Source organism: Psittacula echo, assembly GCF_963264785.1.
Source record: "Psittacula echo genome assembly, chromosome: 7".
NCBI lineage: Eukaryota > Metazoa > Chordata > Aves > Psittaciformes > Psittacidae > Psittacula > Psittacula echo.
Window position 1 is genome coordinate 22,144,919 of NC_137740.1, and position 20,071 is coordinate 22,164,989.

The following is a 20,071-nucleotide window of genomic DNA, read 5'->3' on the forward strand; positions in this document are numbered from 1 at the left end:
CACTGGAGCACAGGATAACTCGGGCTTTTTGCAGCTGTTTGAGCAGAGCAAGGGACCGAGGACCAGTTTGGGATGTTATTCTGAGTCCTTTTCCACTTTCCCCACTCTGGTTCTACCTCTGAGCTTCAGTGGGTCCTGACTGGGTTTACAGGGAGATTTTAGCTGCTTTCTTATTTATTATTTATTTTTACAACTGGAACCAGCTTCGTTGTGTTACTGAAATGAAAGATGCACAATGGTCCATTTTCATTACTAACATAATATTGTCATTATAAAATAAAATGTAAAAAGGAAAATACTGTGACAACATGCCTTTTTTTTTTTTTTGGTAGTGGGTTTTCAATTAATTTTTACATTCTAATTTTGGATGACTTGCAAGGAATGCTAAAGAAAGCTGATTGTGTTGGATGGCTCACGGTGCATTCACAGTCGCTTTAAAAGTTGCAGTGTCAGGAACAGAAAAGAAAGGGGAAGATTTGTGAAGAGTAAAACTTCAAGGTATTTGGCTTACTGAAGAGAACTGAACAGCTCACAGCAAGAATGGAAGCAGAAATTAAGTTTTTAGTATATTGACTGCTAGGGTGTTCAGTACTGTTTGTTTTGCTCACCATTTTCTGAGCACTTTACAGGACTGCAGATCCTAATATCTATTTAGTATCAGTAAGACACCATTGTCTCAAAAGCATGGGAGGATTCAAATGAGGGCTGCTATCTACAAAAACTGCTTTTGGGTCAATGTCATAAATAATATTTGATTTTTATCAATAACTCAGCTGATAACTGAATTCATTTACAAGGGACAAAGTATCTGGTATTAAAGTGGTTATTAGAAGACATCCTACCTCTATTGCAGTGCTGTTTCTGAGGTCTGAGCAGTCAGTCCCCTGTGTCCCTGTGGGATGCTTTAGGGAGGGCAGAGGGGTGCGTGGTGTGTAGACCTCCAGGGACTACAGGATCACTGCAGGGCTTCCTGTGGCAAGAGCATTGCAGGGAGGGGAGCATTCAAGTGTGGCTCAGAGATGCTAATGCTTTGAATAAAAACAGAACACATTTTAAGTTATCTTTTTATTGCCTGTTTTGGAAGCCAGCATTAACTGGCTTGTGTCAGTGGAGGAGGAGAGTGAGAAGAGCTGGCATCACAGGTGTCTGTAATTCAGGAGCACTTAGGTCCCAAAGTATGACTGCTAGCACAAGCCAGCCTCTGCCATTAAAAAGCCATTTTACAAGCAACTGCATCTATAATAAAGCCTTATGTCTCTTCTAATGCAGCCATGCAGAGCCCAAGGATCATTATTCATTGTAAGATAGTGTCTCTTCTCCATCCCTATTCTCCATAGCTGTCATCCACCCAACTGGAGGAAGGCAGTTCAAACTTTCCCTTATCTTTTATTCACTATTCATTAGACATGGCCCTGTCTTACAAGACAGGTGATTTGTAATCGCAGCAGTCCGTACGTATACCTGATCTTAGTGCCTGTCAGAGGAAAGAAACGAGCTGAAAGGTGTCCAGGAAGCATTTAAATTATCTGGCAAGAAACACTTAGAGTAGTAAAACAATCTAGAAGCATCTAGAAAGATGGTGGTTTGTTTGGGTTTTTTTCTAAATGCAGCTGCTAACTGAAAAAAATGAATATTTTGTCTTGCATACCTTGAAGCTTGTTTAAAGCCAGTTCTCAACTGAAAAAATATTTAAGTTGACTAACAAAAAAAAAGTAAGAAAAAATCAGAATTAAAATATTTTTGAGCTTTCTTTAGATGGAAATCTGGGGTTATGTCCATTCTTGATGCGCCATGCATAGAGATGGATGGCCCAGGCCAAGTCTCAACCTTGGCGGTAGCACTCAGACTTCACAGGTAATACTGGAGTATTCCATTTGCAGTGTAGTTTCATGTCTGCAAGTCTGAGATGCTTCCCAAAGAGAAAACTCAGCCAATAAAACCATGCTTGCATCTGGCATATCCTCCGTGATTGCTGGCAAAACCCGGTGGTAATACAACAAAACCTTTAAAGCTTTGGCGGGATAAAAAACCCTAACTCACAAAATCTCATTGAAAAAGAGGACCTGAAGCTTCCCATGACTTCCTTTGGGCACGGCTGGCTGCAGTTGCTTCCAATAAACCACGGCTGAAGTTTCCCAGGGCGCAGGCTGCAAATTTGGAAGCAGCAGAGATCTGAGCTCCAGAGAGCAAATGTGGGGGCTGGGGCTGCCTCCCCCAGGCATGACACATACTTGCTCCAGGGCCAGGTTTCCATGAGCTAGGATGGGGGTGGATTTATTTGGTGGAAAAAACCACACGTTTCCCTCTGCCCTGGGACCCAGTGTGTTCCCAATAGCAGCTTGGTGAGGTGACAGTGTCCCTCAGGCATCCTGTCTCCTCCTAATGTCAGGGTCACCACTCTGGCAGGACTGAGCAGCCTTTGGGGTGGCCTTAGAGCATATGCATAACTGCAAGAGTGGCCCCATGAGGACAAGTATTTGGGCAGGTGTATTGGATGCTGAACTTTCGGTGTGCATGCATGGCAAGGGGTACACATGCATAACAACGCACATGCAGGCAAATTTTAAAGACAATCTGCAAATAAATGCTCTAAAATGTCATTTAAATATATTTTTGAAGGAAGCTTACCAGCAAATGGAATGCACTGAACTATTTCAGATATCACAAACACCTTATCCAGTGGTCTGCAGTGCTCAGCAGCCTTTGTGTCAGCTGGCAGGAAGGGAGCAGCTGTATCACACTGCTTCCCACTTTGCAGCTCTCACTTCAAGGCCTTAGCCTGAATAAAGCGTAGAAATCATGTGTGATGTGTTTCCATATGGCTCACCCTCCCTCCCAGTACACATGCAGCAAAATGTCAATGTTATCAATCAGGTCCAGCTGTGTGCAGGGATTCTTATCCACAAGGTGCTTTGGGAACTGAGAAAAGGTTGATAATATTTATGCTTTCTGCCAGTGCTGGGGTGCTGAGGACAGTGCTGAGCTCTGCAGCCCTCCTGCCTCCCTAGGGCTGGGCTGCCTGTGCTGGAGGCTGCTCTGATATGATGCAGTTGCAATCTGGGCTCAGCCTATGGGGAGAAGCTGGGGATGAGCAACAGCTGGGAGAAATGCTGCTGTAGAGCCACCTCTGCTGCTTAGGAAATGCATTTAAGCTCAGGTCCTCAGCCTGGTTCCTTGTTTGACCTGTTTTGGCTGATCTGGGATGTTCCTGATGGATCCTCTCTGCTCTCCTTGCTCAGGGACTGATACATGGTAAGGTCCTAACTGCTTTTTCCCAGCTCACTTCTGCTGGCAGATCTCCTGGTCTTTTTTATTTGCAGTGATGAGGACTGAACAGCAGTCTAAAAAGCTAGCAAATGCAGATTAAAAATATAAAAATACTCCATGGTAAAGTGAAATGTGTTTGATGCTCCTGTGTGGACCACATCACCTGTCAGTGTTTAAACTGCATCTGTCTGTAGACTATTTTTCAGGGCTGTGTTTCAGCACTGAAAGTCACATCAGTGTGGCCAAGCATATAAACCCTGGGACATTCCCTTTTGGAAATAAAATAAGGCAGCAAGTACAGGGAACATGAATTAAAAAGCTGTGCTACTATTCCTAGATACTTTTAAAATTATTTTGACTTTGGCAGGCAGTTTTTGTGGCTGTGTTTTACCTCATGGTTAATTGTAGCTGTTGGTCAGGGCACAGATGCTCAGAGATGTTATCTCTGGGAAAGAGTTGCAAAATGGGTATAGGTCCATCTGGATGGAGGAAAAAGAATTGCTTAATTACATCCTTGATGTCGCTGATGACTGTGTTTCAGCAGTTTGTCTTCTGGCTCCCTGTGAATGGGATGGTAAATAAGGACTCTGCAGAAGGGCAAATACAGCAGAAAATACACAGCCCAGAGACTACCGGAATGGTTGTGGAGAGGAGCTCTGTGACTTCTGTGCTCTAGAAACCCTCTGAGGACCTTCTGTTTCCCATACGTTGTCTGTTGCAGGGACTAAGAGTTTAAACTTATGACTCTGTGGAAAGCAATTTGAATCAGGCATGAGAGAGAGGGAAAGCGTTACCAGCAAATCCTTCTTTGCTGGGGTACAGGCACAGGACACTTCTGCCGGTTGCAAAAACCTTGTTCCTAGCATCCTAGAATTTGGGTTCCTACCATCCTAGGGTTTCTTATCTTCCCACTGTAATGAACTACTTTAACTAAATCAGCAAGCTGAAGAAGACTTTTGTACTTTTGTGGCTGGGTGATGTCGTAATGTATCATAACACTGGGTTTTGGGGGTTTATTTTTACATCTTTACTGTTGGCTCTGAACCTGTGATGTGCTTCTGCTCTGCTGGTTTATCTCTTTTACAGCCTGTGGAGAGTGGTGGATGATTAAATACTGGCAGCCTAAGCCCCAGCTCTGGCTGAACTGGGAGAGATGCTATAGAGTTCACCAAATTTCTGTGAATTAAAATGGCATCCTGACAGTCTTGAGAGTGATTTGAGATTGTTCCCTGAGTTTCCATAGTCTTTGTCCCTGTGTGGCTGTGTCAAGGTCTCCTGTAGTAATACAAACCTTATGAAGTTCCATCCAGAGGCTGTGGGATATTCCTAGACCTTGCTGATGCTCTGCATGCTGTGGAAAGCAGGTTATACAATATGATGGTTAGGTACAAAACTATGTGACTCATGCATAGGTAGAGCTTTAGTGAAAGCTGGCATGCAGATGTGAACAAGCAATGTAGGTGTACATGAAGATTTGGATATGCTTGTAAAACTTGCATCCCTGTACCCTTTTAGGGTATGTTTCTGCATTCATGCCATTGTGTTTGTATCCATCCGTCTCTCTGTGTATGTATGTGGATGCCAGTTTGTGCATGCACTAATGTTGTCCAAAAAGCGTATTCATGCCCAGTGTGCAGTTAACCAATTCCACACTCTTGGCAGTGATACTGGGTTGATTCAGCCTCGGGTGCTTGGTGGACTGTTACACAAATCAAGTCCATGAACGCAGACCCTCTTTGTTACATTTATACACAAAAGTTACAAGGTAGTACACTCCCAGTTACAATGATTGGTTGTAATCTACATATAATTATAATATCTGCTGTGTCATTCCTTCTAATCACCATGCCACCACCCTCTTCACCTGGCCCAGGATCTTTTTGACCTTTGTTGTGATTTTAAGTATTATAATGAAGGTTGTTCACTTTAGGACACCTTAAAAGTTAGCTCTTTTGCCAAGTCAGGTAACCAAATGGTCACTTTGTCAAGCTGTCAGATAACTCATTCTTTAGCGCTTTGATTGTTCTCCTTTATTCCTTCAAACACAACCAATATCATCAGCTTATCATGGAAAGCCAGGCATGAATTCATTGGTACGATTTCAGCCCTGTTTCAAGTGTGGTATGAATCTTGCAGCTGGCACGGTTGGATGGAGGAGGCTGCGGAGGCTGCATGAGCTCTGCATGCTGGTGAACTTATCTCACATTAGAAGGCAGTGGGGGAAAGTGGGTGGCATGTCACAGCCTGGGCTCTGTGCTTCCTGCACACGCTTTGCATGCAGGGCTGGAAGACTGGGTTTCCTCAGGCAGTACTGTGTTTACGCAGAGCTACCTACAAGAAGGACAGTGCCTGGGCATCAGGGAACTGCCTGCTTGCCAATGTGCGTACGGTTGGAACACATCAGCTGAGGTATAAACAGACCTGGAGCTCAGTGGTTCCCTGGGTGAAATTTAGCAGCATGGCAAGTTTCCCCATGTGGATGGATTTACCAAAAGGTGAGGAAATGCTTAAAATATAAACCCCAACCCAATTTCCTGCATCCCAAAGAAAACCCCAAAACTCCTGCCCCTCCCTCTGTTGTGGTTTAAGCTCAGACAGTAACTCAGAACCAAGCATCCGCTCACTCACTCCCTACCTTCTTCTCTCCCACTGCTCCCCGAGGGATGGGGGGGGGGGGGGGGGGAGAATCGAAAGAATGTAAATCCCACTGGTTGAGATAAGAACAGTCCAATAACTGAAGTATAATACAAAACCACTACTGCTGGTACCACTAATGATGATAGTGATAAGGGAAATAACAAGAATATAAAAGGGGAAAAGAAAACAACAAACACAAGTGATGTACAATACAACTAGTCACCACCGGCTGCTGCCTGATAACCCAGCCCAACCTGAGCAGCGATCTGGGCTTTTCGGGTAACTCCCTCCAGTTTATGTATTGGGCATGACGTGCTGTGGTATGCATACCCCTTCTGCTAGTTTGGGTCAGGTGTCTTGTCTCTGCTTCCTCCCAGCTTCTTGTGCCCCTCCTCCCTCTCACAGCATTAAGGACTCAAAAGTCCTTGATCGGGGTAAGCATTACTTGGCAACAACTAAAATGCCGGTGTGTTGTCAGCACTGTTATCAGAGCAAAGTAGAAAACACAGCACTGCACCAGCTGCTAAGAAGGAGAAAAATAACTGTTACAGCTGAACCCAGGACACCCTCCCTCCCGGAGAACCCCAGCACTGGCTCACTTAATGTCTGAACCTTCAGCTCCTGAAACACTGCTGAGCATACGTTTGTAAACAGGATCTACGCATGTAGGACTGTTCACGGAGAGCATTTGCTCATGACCACTCTGCTGTGTGTTGAAAATTGTTGCTAAACACCTTCCAGAACTGCAGCACCCCCCTGTAAGTGGATAAAATGCTCCTTGCTGGCGGAAGGGACAGCATATACTTGCTGACTTTGCTGGGAAGAAAATACTATCTGGGGATAATTGCTAGGAAACAGCAGTGAAAAGCGGATACTGAGAAAATCTGCTCCTTAGTTTTGAAGGCATTTTAAGCAATGGCTGGGGTTCCGTCTGGGCAGACGGTCCCTCCCTCACCTTCCCGCGGTGGGTGGTGGCGTGTGACGCTGGGCAGCATTGCGTGACTTTGCATGTCAGCTCGTGCCCGTGGTGCGCACACGCAAACAGCTGCTGCCCGAAAGTCAGTGGGGCGGGACAGAAACGTTTAAACGTTTCCTAGCGTAGGGCGTCTGTGGGTCTGCGGCTCGGCAGAGGAGAAGGAGAGTGCTCAGCCCCTGCTTTCCGCCTCCCCAGGCGTGTGACTTCCCAAAAGAAGCAAGGCGTTTGAACCCCGCCGTGCCCAGGGGATGTTGTGCTGTTTTTCCAGCCAGGAAAGTAACTTTTCTTCTTCCCTTTTTTTTTTTTTTTTTTTTTTTTTGATGTGGCAAAGGCATAGAAGTTACTTCATGGAAATGAAATTCATCTAAATCAATGAAATAGGGTATTTATTTCCTGCTGGCCAGAGGGGAAGCCATCCTTAAAATGGTCCTTGGCTTTCCTGAGGGAAAATCCATGTGAATTTATACTTGGCCTTTATACCTTCGGACTCCTCTGTCCCTTGTTTTGATCGACTTAGATAATTTATTTCCAGTTCAGCTTGTCAGACAGTGACTCCTGGAAGTGCTGATCACTTGGACCAGCCTTTGCAGTCAAGAGAATGGGTATTGGAGTTCCAGCTCTTCTAGATACTAGATAGGTAGAAGAAGATCAGGTCCTGCCTGACTAACCTCTTAATGTCATGAAAAGCTTAGGCTTCTAGTCAGGTAGGGTCTCCTAATTGCCTAATTCATGTTGGCTTTCTGTTTCATTCCAGGTATCAGATCAGGGACTCTCCAGGACTGTGTGTGTGTCTGCCACATGGGGGAATGCGCGTCTCTGCCTGTCTGCTGCATTTTCCACCCAAAAACATTGCTGAGGGATGATTTCTTAGGTAACCTGGAATAAGTCTGAAATAGCATTTATAGCAAGAAAACAGTGGGTTCTCCCCCATCCCTTCACTCAGGCACACCGAGGGATGTCTGCTTGGGCTGCACTTAACGCTGAGACCAGGCAAGCAAACATGATGAGTACTTATGTCTGGGTTAGTGCTAAAGTGGTGCTTCTCACCAAGACATAGCTCTCTTGGCTGGCACCTAGCATTGCTGTTCTTAGTTGCCTCTCACACAGAGCTGAAAGACATCAAATGTAAATGGTGAGATTTCACAGTCTAATAAACTTTTCTGTTTACTAATTAGTTCGAGTCCACTAAGCCCTTGAAACAGCAGCCTATCCTACGCAGTGTGCTTCTTCAGCCAAACCCAGAGCATCCACCATGATGAAAGTACTGAGCATTGCACCGGTCCCATCCTTCAGTGGGATGCCTGGGCTCAGATGAGGAACGTCAGAGGTACAGAGCCCCTCTCTGACCACCATGGAGCCTACAGCTCACAGCCAGCAGGAGGCACCGATCCCTTCCAGCACAGAGACAGCAGAAGACCTTGCCTTCAAGTTGAATGCTGCTGTGAGGGACGGTAATATAAATGATGTGCTGGAGCTGCTGGAGAGAGGGGCAGATGTGAACTCCAAAGCAGAAAGTGGCTGGACACCACTGCAGAGTGCCGTGCAAGCTAATGAAGAGAAGCTGGTCCGCCTTCTGCTGTGTAAGGGTGCTTGTCCACATGCCAGGAAGGACAATGGTGGCACTGCATTTACCGAGGCAGCAATAGCAGGAAATGTGAATATACTGGAGCTACTCCTTGATTGTGGGTTAAATATTAATGACTATGATGACAACGGCTTCACAGCTTTCATGGAGGCTGCATGGTATGGAAAGGAAGAAGCTTTGAAATTCCTGTATGCCAAAGGAGCAAATGTGAATTTGAGAAGGGTAGTTAGTGAAGAGAAAGAGAAACTGCATAAAGGAGGAGTGACAGCACTGATGGATGCTTGTAGGAAGGGCCACTTCTCAGTTGTGAAAACTCTTGTCCAAGAAATGGGGGCTGACATGAACATTTGTGACAACAAAGATAGGAATGCCTTGATCCATGCCCTCAAGGAGGGTTGTGCCAAGGAAAGATACGAGTCAGCTGTCTCCATTGGCCATTTCCTGCTGGACCATGGTGTTGATGTGAAGAGCAAAGATGAATGTGGGAAAACTGCCCTCATCCTAGCTGTTGAGATGCAGAGCCCAGATTTGGTGAAAGCCTTATTGGAGAAGGGCGAAATAGATATTGATGATGCGGATGAGGAGGGCAACACAGCACTGATGGTGGCTGTAGAGAAAAATGATTACAGTATAGCAGAGTTGCTGTGTGAAAAAGGAGCAAGAACTGATGTTGGGGACCTTATAGCTGTTGCGAATAGGAACCGTGCTCATAACATGGTGCGTCTTCTTCGCCAGTATAATGCCAAGTTTATTTCACAAGCCTTCAAAGACTGGGAGCCAAAGAGTAAATGCTGGAGGGATCAGCTGAAAAAGCTATATAAAATATATCGCCCTATGATTGGCAAGCTGAAGACATTTCAATATATCCAGCAGAGAATTCAGAACACTTCTCAAGGTGGTATCTACCTGGGGATCCATAGTGGGACAGAGGTAGCAGTAAGAATAAGCCGCAGTACAGAGGGTGACAAAGAGAAAAGGTTCTTCGAACAATGTAGTAACTGTGAACATCTACTGAAGCTCTTCCAGTTTGAGAAAGCAAAAGGCTACATGTACTTATGCTTCCCTCTCTGGGAGAAAAATCTTGAACAACATCTTCAGGAACCAGAAGGCCAAATGGATTGCAAAGGTGCTCTGAGGATGATCTTCCAGGCAGTGAGAGAGCTGCACTCCCTTGGATTTGCTCACCAGGATCTGCATCCCAGCAACTTTTTGATAGGTTATCCTTTCTCAGTGTTTTCATTTTGCTTTCTTGATGTCTGTAGTTTAGAGAAGATGCTTCATAGCTGTCTGTAAAAAAAAAAAACAAAAAAAAAAACCAAACAAAAACAAACAAAAAAACCCCAAACAAAACCCCCATATGTCTTTATGCAGAATTGGGTGTCTATAGCATTAGATCTCCTCTTTGAGTGAGTATAGACATGTTTGCGAGCAGCCAAAGAATGAACAGAACAACTTTACATGTCTCTATAGATCTGTCCGCCTTTCCAGACCTTTGCAGTCAGATTAACCCACAGCAGATCTCTTCAGAGAACTGTTTTCTAAAGGAGCCATTCAGAAGTTAATGACAGTTATATTTTCCACCATTAACGTTTCCCCCATAAACTTTGTTTATTAACAGTTTCTCTTATTTCCTCAGATTTAGGTGGCAAAATTTACCTTGCGGACTTTGATAATAAAAGGAAGTTGATTGAAGGCAAACAAGAACTCGTAAACTCAGATTTAGAGGTAACTTTACTGCAAATCAATGAATGGTTTAAAATGTCAGGTATTCTCTGATATTTTCTGTAGCTGTGAATCCTAGGGGGAAGCCTTTCTGTGTCCTCAATTAGAAAACACTTTGATTTCTGGGAAAGCCCAAAGGACTGCATAAGGATGATAGTGGCTAGGATGCAAGGCTACAGCTGGTGCTGGGATATCCAGAGAACCCTGTAAACATGATTATGGTGCCTGTCTCCTCTTTGTGCATATAGCTTTCAAGTTTGTGTTTCTATGTATTTGTGTACTTCTGCATGTCTGTAGGTGCATGTGTGTGTTCACATATACAGTCAGCTTATTTAGGAATAATAGTTCTTTTCCGTTTGGTAAGAAGTTTCATGCATCTGGCATGTGAGCAGTGATGTGTTTCTTTGCAGGCCCTCAGCAGTCTTGTGCTGTATGTTTTAACAGGGGGTAGGAAGCCCCTTCAGCAAGTCAGTGCCAAAGATTTAGTTTCTGATTCCCCAGATTACAAGGAGGCTCTGGATCTTGTAAGTAGCCTGGTGTCTCATGATGAACGAGGCTTGGAAGGTTTGAGCAAACATCCATATTTCTGGAGCAAACAGATGTAAGTCCTGGGCATACAAAGGGGAAGTTTTTGGTAGGAATTTGCCTGTAGTGTTGGGAACAGCAATGTCCTGTTGCAGCTAATGAATCCTCTAATTCCACAGCAGGTTCAATTTCCTGAAGACTATATGGAATAAAATCAAAGATCTCCACAATCGGAAAGCTGTCTTTCAAGCTCCTAATGCTACTGAAAGTTTTCCTTATCCGTGGTGGACCAATGAAGTAATCCTCTTCTCTTTGAATTAGTACAAGGTTTGAGTGAAACATTTAGGCAGAAGCTTTTCCTATTTAGGAAAAAGCCCCATTTAAAACTTTAACTGGAAAAAGTAGCTTCAAAAGTAGCAAATGCAGGTAACTGAGGGAAGCAATTAAATTTAAGCCATATAATTGGAGTACCCAAGACTAAAAGCGTTGGTGGTAAAGGGAGCTCTGTTGACTGAGGTGTTAGTAGGGGATGCTCATTATAGAATTAGCTGGCAAACCTTCAAGGGTGTTTGTAGGTGACCTCTGGCCCTTGCTGCCAGCAAATTCCTGGCAAATGTGTTTTGTTAGATTGGCTCAAAAGCAGTGAGACCAAGCCTGCTTTTGCACGGAGCATCTTGGAAAGACAGGCTGCACTGTTTGAGATATGACAGTCTTGGCTCAATACAGCATCCCATGTGGTCCTTTCACCAGTGGCACAACTGGATCAAGACTCCCAAGTCTCCCCCTGCCCTCCAGGCATGCATGAAAATCTCCTGTTCCATGTTGACATCCTAGTGCAAATGCCATAGATAGGAAACAGCAGAATCAGGGGGTCTGTGTGGTACATGCCTTGCAGAGTGAACTCTTCTGCTCATGTTGGGGAATATGCTTTTAAGAGTCACAAGATTTACTCATGCAAGATGATGTCTCTGCAGAAAAGCAGTAGGTGTGGTGAGTGGAGGTAGATGTGCTGCTTTTGTGATGTGTGAAAGGCAGAGAATCATCTATATGCTTTTTTTTTCAGATTGACAAAGATGTTCTGAACATCATGGAAAATCCCAAGAAAGGAAGATCATTCAAATATAGCAACAACGTCACTGACCTACTGAGGTTCATCAGAAACCTGGATGAACATCCAGATATCAGGTACACGTTCACATCCTTGCCCCTGCCACAGTTGCATTGCAGGGAGCATCTGGGTATCTGGAAATGTCAGTGAGTTTGAGAAAAAAATCTTCAGATGGTTTTCCGTAAGGGAGAACACAACTGAGATGTGGGAGAAAGTCCATTAAAGCTCATCTCATTAGAGGGGTTATCTCTTCTGGCAGCACAATAGTGTGTGAAAGATCGTGTGTCACGGCTGCAAGCAGTCTGGAGTCAGTCCTCAATATCACCTTCCAGAGGGTAAGAAAAGGAACTTAGATCATCTCCCACAGATGAACATCCTCAACCGGAGCCTTCTGTTCCAGAGGGATGGCAGCAGCTTCAGAGAGTTGATGGCACTCCCTCTGCGCCTTTGCAGAGCAGGCTGTGTTGTGGAGAGGTGTCTATGACAGCTAAGGCAGGTCATGGCTTTGCAGCAGAGGACTCCATGAACATGTCTTCTGGGCTGTTATTTTTGCTGCAGGCTGGTGTTTCTTGCCATAACTCCAGAAAGGTTTTTAGATACCTCTTAAGTATTTGTATTTTCCTTTATACCTTTGAAAAGCCTTCTTATCTACCTTGCTAGTATTTCCAAAGTGCTGATGTTTACTGTGCTGAAGTGTATTGAGATATGGATCACATAACAGCACAGGTCCTGTTAGAAGATCCTGTTAGGACGTCTTGACTCCTAAAAAGCTGCTAGTCTCTAACCCTCTATAGTCGTGGGTGCTTACGCGTGAGGTTAGAGGTGGTGTTTGCTCCTAGTGATGGTTTCACTGAGGCTGGTAGCCAGCACTGCTCTTCAGTGAAGATGCAGGTAGGATTAGGCAGATAGAGGTGCTGGAGGAATAGTGAAAAAATGGATTGAGTAGCTTAGGGAAGGTATAGAAAAGTTGCAGCTCAAGTATTTATAGGAAACCTTCCTGTGTTATCAGAAAGCCTCTGGAATGTTGTGGGGTTTTGGGTTGGTGGGGTTTTTTTTGTGTTTTGGGGGTTTTTGTTTCTGGTTTTGTTTTCTCTGCAAGGGAGGAACCAGGGTATCCTGGATATTTGAGTCTTTAGGCAAGCTTTAAAAATCCTTTTTGGTTTTGTTCTCTTTCAGGATCAGCAACAAAATAGGAGACCATGCTGAATATTTCTTGAAGCTTTTTCCAGCACTTACCATTTATGTGTATAACAGTTTACGCCAGAATCCTGAATACAGTCACTTTGCAGACATTCAGTACCCTTTTCTGTAGGATGTCATTGCCTCCTGTCCCATGTCCAATCCCACCATCACTGCCTCATTTTATTCCCTATTTCTTCATCTGCAGAAGAGTTGAAGAAAGTGGGTAAGGAGATGGGAGAGAGCAGATGCAGGGACAGAGCATGGAGGACTTAAGCTAAGAAACTGAAGATGCTTTGGAAGTGTTTGGTGGAACAGACTTTGGAGAGGAACCAAGTTGAGTGCCAGCCCAGGTCGTCCTTGACTGCTCCATCCCTCTGGGCTTATCTGCATCTGTAAGGTACAGATCAAGGCCCTCATCGTTATGGAGAGCAGGGAGATGTGGGACAGCCCCTGTAAACCTGATATGTCTGGGAGGCAAGAGAAGAGCTCAGGCATTGCCAGATGACATTGGACTCTGCTAAAGGAAAAAGAGTTCAAGCTCCTTGCTAGGCAAATATTCCCTACAGCTTGTACTAATGAGCTGCTCATCTAACCCTAGAAAGACAAGAATCCTCTCTTTTCAGTCTTTCTGAAACACAGCAGCCAGAAAATAAGATGTCTAGGCAATGGCTCATTATTTGTCTGATCTGTTAAAGGCACACTCAGGCCAGCCTACTGAGACCTGAAGGACTTCTTTTGAGGAACACAGGAGATGTTTCCACAAGGAATGGGTCCAAGGAGCACAATTCCACAAAACTGCTACTGTTCCTGACTCAGCTGAAGAAGGTCACTGACATCAAAGAGACTGCAGGGACCAGTTCCTCCTGGGAAGAGCAAGCTCTGTTGTGGCAGGCTGCATCTGCAAGGCTCTTCAGCACTTCCTGTCTCCAAACCAGTGCCACTGTTGGGGTATTACTGTCCTGCCAGACTTGGCTCACTTGCACAGCGCTGGTGCCCATACAACTGCAGCATGCAGCCAGCTCAGAGGTCTGGTATTGGAGGCTCATAGCATAAACCCATTTCTGAAATCCTACAGCATGCAATGTGTGTCTGATTGTCCAAGGGCTTGCTTGTTTCCCCACTAATGCTCTGATTTGCACAATGATTATGTGTTGCATATGGAAATATTTCTCAGCTGTTGAAAAGATGTTTAATTTTTTTCAAACTGAGATTGTTATTCTTTCAGTTAGCCTGTGGAGAACCAAACTTGGAATAAACTTGCCTGGAACACTGACTGTACACTCATTTATGAATGAGGCTGCTGCATCCGCTCTGCACAGAAAGAGATAGTCTGCAGCACTGTAAAATGCTCAAAAGGCTGGGAATTTTGGCCTCCCTGTGGAGGTGCCTTTTGGTTGGTTAGGTAAGGTGGTGGATGGTTTTCTCACTGTTCAGATGAATTGCTTCTGGCCTATGTGGGTATTTGAATGGAAAAGATGTTGGGAAGTACTGAAGGCTTCCTGTCCTCAGAATCAAGCTGTCTCTTGTGAAATAACAGACTGAATGGTGGGGTTTTTTGCATTGTTTTTGTGGAGTGAGGGTGAGGATTTCATGGATGAGTTGAGGTGTGAAGATTAGCATCAATGCTTGCATGTATGTATTTGCATACATGTAAAACTGGGAGTGGATGTGTTTGACCCATCTCCTGTACAAACGAATGGCTGCCCAGAATGTATCATTGAGCCTATACATTTGTTTTAGCTGTGTATGATTATAGATGTATTTACCTGCAAACTAGGAGGCATTGTTGTGCATGAATTGGGTTGCAGACTGCCATACTTATGCTAATGGCTGGTAAGGTCCATGTACCAGCCTGCATCAGTGGTCCTGGCTCAGAGCAAAAGGTCCTTCTGATGGTCTTGGGAACCTTTAAAAAAAAAAAAACATAAATGTAACAAGAAATCTTGACTGTGCCACTGATGAGATGCCAATAGAGAAAATGCAACCAGGAGAATATTGACTCCTCTTATGTCAATATTTTTATCTTTTCCGTTCCTTCTTGCTCATTTTTTTCTTGCTCATTGTCTCTTCTCATGGTCAGAAAGCAGGAGGACACATAGAGATGTATGTCCAGGTCTCAGCAGCACTGGGAGCAGGGATACTATATGGAGCACCATGTCACCATGCATATGTGGCTCAATGCCACAGCACCACGTTTCTGCTCTTGCATAAGGAGAGGTGAGGCAATGGGCTGGGCTCCTTCAGCCTGTTGTAAAGTACCACATTTCTGGCTTTCTTTGACCTTTGCATCTTCTTGCATTGCTCTGCTGTTTTACTAAAGGGCTGTGACTTGACAACCTTAAAAGGCTGCGGAAAAGCCTTCCTGAAAGCGGAGAGCTCTCAAGGATGTCCAAACCAGAGCAATGATCAAAGCCATGGAGGCTGTGACCTGTTTCTGGGGAAATCGGGCTGCTGGAAAGAATGTCCAGGAAAGGCTTGTGTGGTCTGCAGGGCTGTGTCCTGCTTTCTGAGAAGCCAGAGGTGCTGGGAGGCTACTGTCAGAGAGGAAACTTGATCCATGCACAGTATCTGAAAAGCTTCTTGCTCACAGAGTGTCAGCCCACATGAAGAGGGGGGGGCATGCGGGACTGGGACCAATGCTGGGGAGAGCACCAAGCCCTGCAAGCCTGCCTGTCCTCCTTGCAGGATCAGGGAGGATGGGTGAGTGCTCAGTCAGAGGCCAGGTAGGATGGAAATCCAGTGGCAAGGTCAGCTGGACTGTATTGAAACTAGGTAGTATGACAGTGTTTGAGAGTGCAGCCTGAGGATAAAGGTGTCCCGAGGAGCTGGGGGCAGAGCCAGCTGCCACAGTTAATGCTGCTTGATATGCTGATGGCTCCCAGCATCAGTGCCCACCTGGGAGGTGCTGCCTGCCTTTGCCTTTTACAGGCAGGCTTGCAGACCATGCGTGGTGCCCAAGGGCATGCTGATTTAGCCCTACACGCTTCATTTCCCTGCTGTCATGCCTGTACATTGTCTATTTGCTGTGCCTCTGCCTTTTTCCTCTGCTCCTGCAGGGCAGCTGGCTTAACCCCATGTGATGGGATCAGGTGCTCCCCATCCTGTCACTTTTGTGCTGAGGACATGCTTGTGCACAGGCATGGTCCCAGTTCACTGTGTTTCATCTGCTGCACTGGGGAAAAAAAACCCAGTCTGCAGATGGAGTGAACATCATTTTGGCTGTGGTTTTGCTGTGTTGAGCTTCAGGCACATCTGTGAAGCGTTCTAGGGAGTGGGCTCAGCTGAGCTCAGGCTGCAGAGCCTGAAGTGTTAATGAAAAGCACATAAAAATGCAGCTAGCTTTTGGGGCTGAAGGCTTTTGGAGCAAAATCAAGTTACACTGCAAGGGCAATTCTGAGGATCTGTTCAGGTTGTAATAGTGGCATCAACTTCCTAAGTCTTTCATTTATAGAAATCTGCTTAGATTTGTTCAGGTTTTCTAATCAGAAAAGCAAAGTGTTGATAATCATAACTCACAAATATGAAACATGTCATTATCTGCCCTAAAATACACCTGTGTTATTCCCAGGATGCAGTCTTCTAGGATCTAAGGGATAAAAAGTGGCTAAAAATAGCTCAAAATTACAAAGCTGGGAGCTTGCTAGGGAGCTGTCAGAGGCAAGGTTTGATAAAGATCATGGTCTTTTCTACCTGAAGTCCAAAGAACGTTTGGGATTTCTGCAGTTTCCTGGTGACTAGGCAAAGCCACTCTGACTCAGTTTCACCTGGGGAAAATGAATATGATATGATTTGGTTAGTGCTTTGTAAACATACTAGCTTTTAAAAAACATTCTGAGGCCTTGAGTCAGGCATGAGCTGATTTTGATTGGAAAATCAGAAAGGCTGTGGCAAGGCAGGCACCATCTCACCACCCAGGGACAGCTGAGTAGTAAGCCAGGTGGGCTGTCTTAGCATTGCCACCCACAGGAGGTATTTAAGAGTGAAGAGCTGAGATGAGGTTGTGAGCTATGTAGACCAGAACAGTTTCAGTTTGCTGTAGGAAATGTGGCTCCCTGTGTAGCAGGGCTGGAGCAGCTTCTAGGAGTGGGTGATCTTTGAGGAGCCCCTTTCTTAGGCAAAGTATTTATTGTGACTGCTTTCTGGCTTTAAGCACCTTTCTGACTGGGAAAGACCTCAAAGGTGGTGGTGCGCATGGGCCTGGTGTGATTTATTTACACTGTTGGTGGGTCCCAGCTATGTGCAATGCAGTCATTTACAGGTACATGTAAGGAAGGAGACTGTTGTGTGGATAATGGTATCAGCTCAAGTGGAAATACATGCTGTGGCATGTCCCTGGTGTAGTTCCAGAGGTGCAAGCTGCTATGCTGTTACCAGGCAAGCTGGAGGATGCTGTGAATTACTTTATTTTTAGGTCTTACTGCTGATTAAGTGCAAACTATGCAGTGTGATTGGGCTGTGCAAAGCTTTCTTGGAGCACACTCCTGTCCTGCTCTGTGTGCACATTATGTTGGGAGTTCTGTTTTTCCTTGGAGGTCTCTCCTTCCCCTGATGTCTGCAGGGAAGGGAGAGATGTTGCATGAGTGGTCATGATGCAGCTGCTGATGGAGGCAGGGTGCAGGTGATCAGAGATGAACAACATGGCTGTTTGCTCCTGGGAAGGTGCTCAGGGTATGGAGAGGTGCAGGAACCAGGCATTTTCTGTGAGTGTTACTGGACATGGTGGGGGTGACCAGCATAATGCAGAGACCCACCCAGTTGTCCTTTAGGTTTTAAGGGGAGTCATGGCTCTGCTGCTCCAGGTGCTTATGCTGGTGTGGTCTGGGGGAGGTAGACTGCTTCTGTGACCACCTACCTGCTCTGAAGGTAGAGCCTTTTCTCAAGACTTTAATCTGAATCTGGGGAAAACAACATGTACAAACTTCCTATCATGGACCAGTGCAGGAAGCCCTAAAACCCAGCTCCGGTCCTGGGCAGCTGGAGCTCTCCTTGAGAGCAGGAGCACTCCTTTCAGTGCCTTTTTGCTCCTTCTGTTGTTCCATTGTCTTCTGGGGCTGTGGCAGCAGGATCTGGATGCCTTTTGTGAGTGATAAGACAATGATGGCATGATTGCCTGGTGAGGGAAAAGAGATGAAGCAGTACTGTGCGGCAAGAGGTCTGACAGCAAATGAGGGAGGACACCAGGATGCTCCTTTGAATCCTATGGGGCTTATACAAAGGTTAAAGAAGGGTGGCTGAGCAAGCACTTGGGTTACCCAAATCTTGACTGTGGAGCAGTTTGGGGGCTGCAAGGCAGGGGTGATACTTCCCACCCTGGCTCTGTTGCAGTGTTGGGGGTCCTGGGTGGCAGATGGGAGGCTTGCAAGGAAATGGCACTTGGAAAAATGGGGACACATATTTGCACAGCTGCCTCCACGCACAGACGTGCTCCCAGCTTTGTGCCAGTGTGGGCAGCTTCTCCTAAGAGGAGCTCCATGCTCTTGCTGGTGAAGTGGGGTGCAGGTAGTATGCCCAGCCTCAGCAGGACCGGCCCTTCCGCTCTGCGTAAAGGCACAGACAGCACCACAGTGACGCCTGGTGATAGAGATGTATTTAAGTCTGCCACCTTCCCAGTCGTGCACACAACGCATCTGCACAAAGCAGCAACCCTCAAAATCAGCAAAAAGCAAGGCGTGGAGTATAGGAGGTTTTCTCTGGAGTTACAGGTATTTTCCCTAACAATTTTGGTGCCTTTAACATAACCATATTTCCCAGCTGAAAAGCAAGCTTTTTATCTAAAGGTCAGAAAAGCAAGACCCCCAGATAAAGGTCATTGGTGAAACTGTGATAAGGTGCAGAAAAGTGTTCCAAGCAAAAGGTGCCACGGGCATTAGTGCATTCAGAACCTGCAGCTATTTTTGGGTTGCATGCTGATTTGGTTTGCTCCTCTGACAGGGTGCTGCAGCCAGGGCTGCCTGTGGGCTGACAGGTGATGCAGAGCAGGAGGCAGCCTGTGCTGCACCCTGCAGGTACAGATCTGCCCCATGGTGTCTACCCTTCCTACTCTACCAGGCTGAATATGCCAGCCATGCAAGCTGGGGCAGGGAAATGAGATGGGTCTGAGAGATCACGCATGTATTCCCAAGACAAATCACTCGAGCTGAGTGATTTTATCTGCCTGGCTCTGGTTATTTGCTCCTGAGAGGTGCTGCAAGATGCTGTGGCTCGGGGAAAATTATCCCAGGGACAGTCATTGCAGGATTAATGTCCATGTGAGAAAATTCAGGCTTTTTTACAGATCCATCTCCAGAGCAGTATCTTAGTGGGGCTCTGTGAGCTAAATATGGGCTGCATTGCTCAGGCAGCAGTGGGGATGGAAACTGTGTGTACTGACTAAATGTCTCTCTCCCCACTGGTTTCCTGAAAACCTTGGCAAACATGTGTCTTTGTCCCAGATAACACATCTCCTGTGTAACGTGATACTTCCGGCTTACTGCTAGCTGAGAATAGATCTGTGATGGGTTTTGTCTGCTTTTTCTGGGGGCAATTAAAACAACTGTGTTTGAGAAGGCCCTAGAATTGCAGTGAGGCTCTGTAAAGTGGAGTCTCAAGCTGAACACTGCATATTATCCAGTAGAAATACCTAAGGTTTTGGAGTTAAGTTAATCGATGTGGCTTGGCAGTCTTGGAGAACACGAGTACAGGGGTTTTACCCCAGCTTGGCTGTGGAGCAGCAGCTCAAGCACCTGCCTGTAGGTATCAAAATTGTATAAACCTGATTTTTAACCAGAACTTGACAGCAATAAGTGACAGGGAGCTGAACAACAGCTTGATGACACCCACTCGACCGTCAAAGCAAAATTAGTATGTGCCTATTTTGGTTTCCCCTTTAATCAAAAATCAATTAGACAGTTTCCAAATGAATATTCAGTCAAGGAGCCGGGTTGTCAGGCAGACTGACAGCGCTTAGCTCTGCTTTCTTTGTGTTCTCCAGTTTAGAGTTACTCGGTGTACTGAAACTAAACAAGTAGATGAGGAAGGAAAAGTATCTTTCCCAGTGAGTGTCACCTCAAATCCTGATGAAGCTTATTTT

The 20,071-nt window shown here is 45.6% G+C and overlaps 1 protein-coding gene across 1 annotated transcript; it reads left to right on the forward strand.

Annotated features, from left to right (window-relative positions):
- Positions 1 to 7,652: 7,652 nt before the first annotated feature.
- Positions 7,653 to 13,132, forward strand: RNASEL (ribonuclease L; the record flags this gene model as incomplete). The annotated part of the gene is made up of 7 exons (XM_080624278.1): positions 7,653 to 7,751; positions 8,056 to 9,681; positions 10,102 to 10,190; positions 10,598 to 10,788; positions 10,892 to 11,009; positions 11,776 to 11,897; positions 12,997 to 13,132. The coding sequence occupies exons 2-7, from the start codon at positions 8,232 to 8,234 to the stop codon at positions 13,130 to 13,132; spliced, it is 2,106 nt and encodes a 701-aa protein (XP_080480404.1). The 5' UTR covers positions 7,653 to 7,751; positions 8,056 to 8,231.
- Positions 13,133 to 20,071: the final 6,939 nt, after the last annotated feature.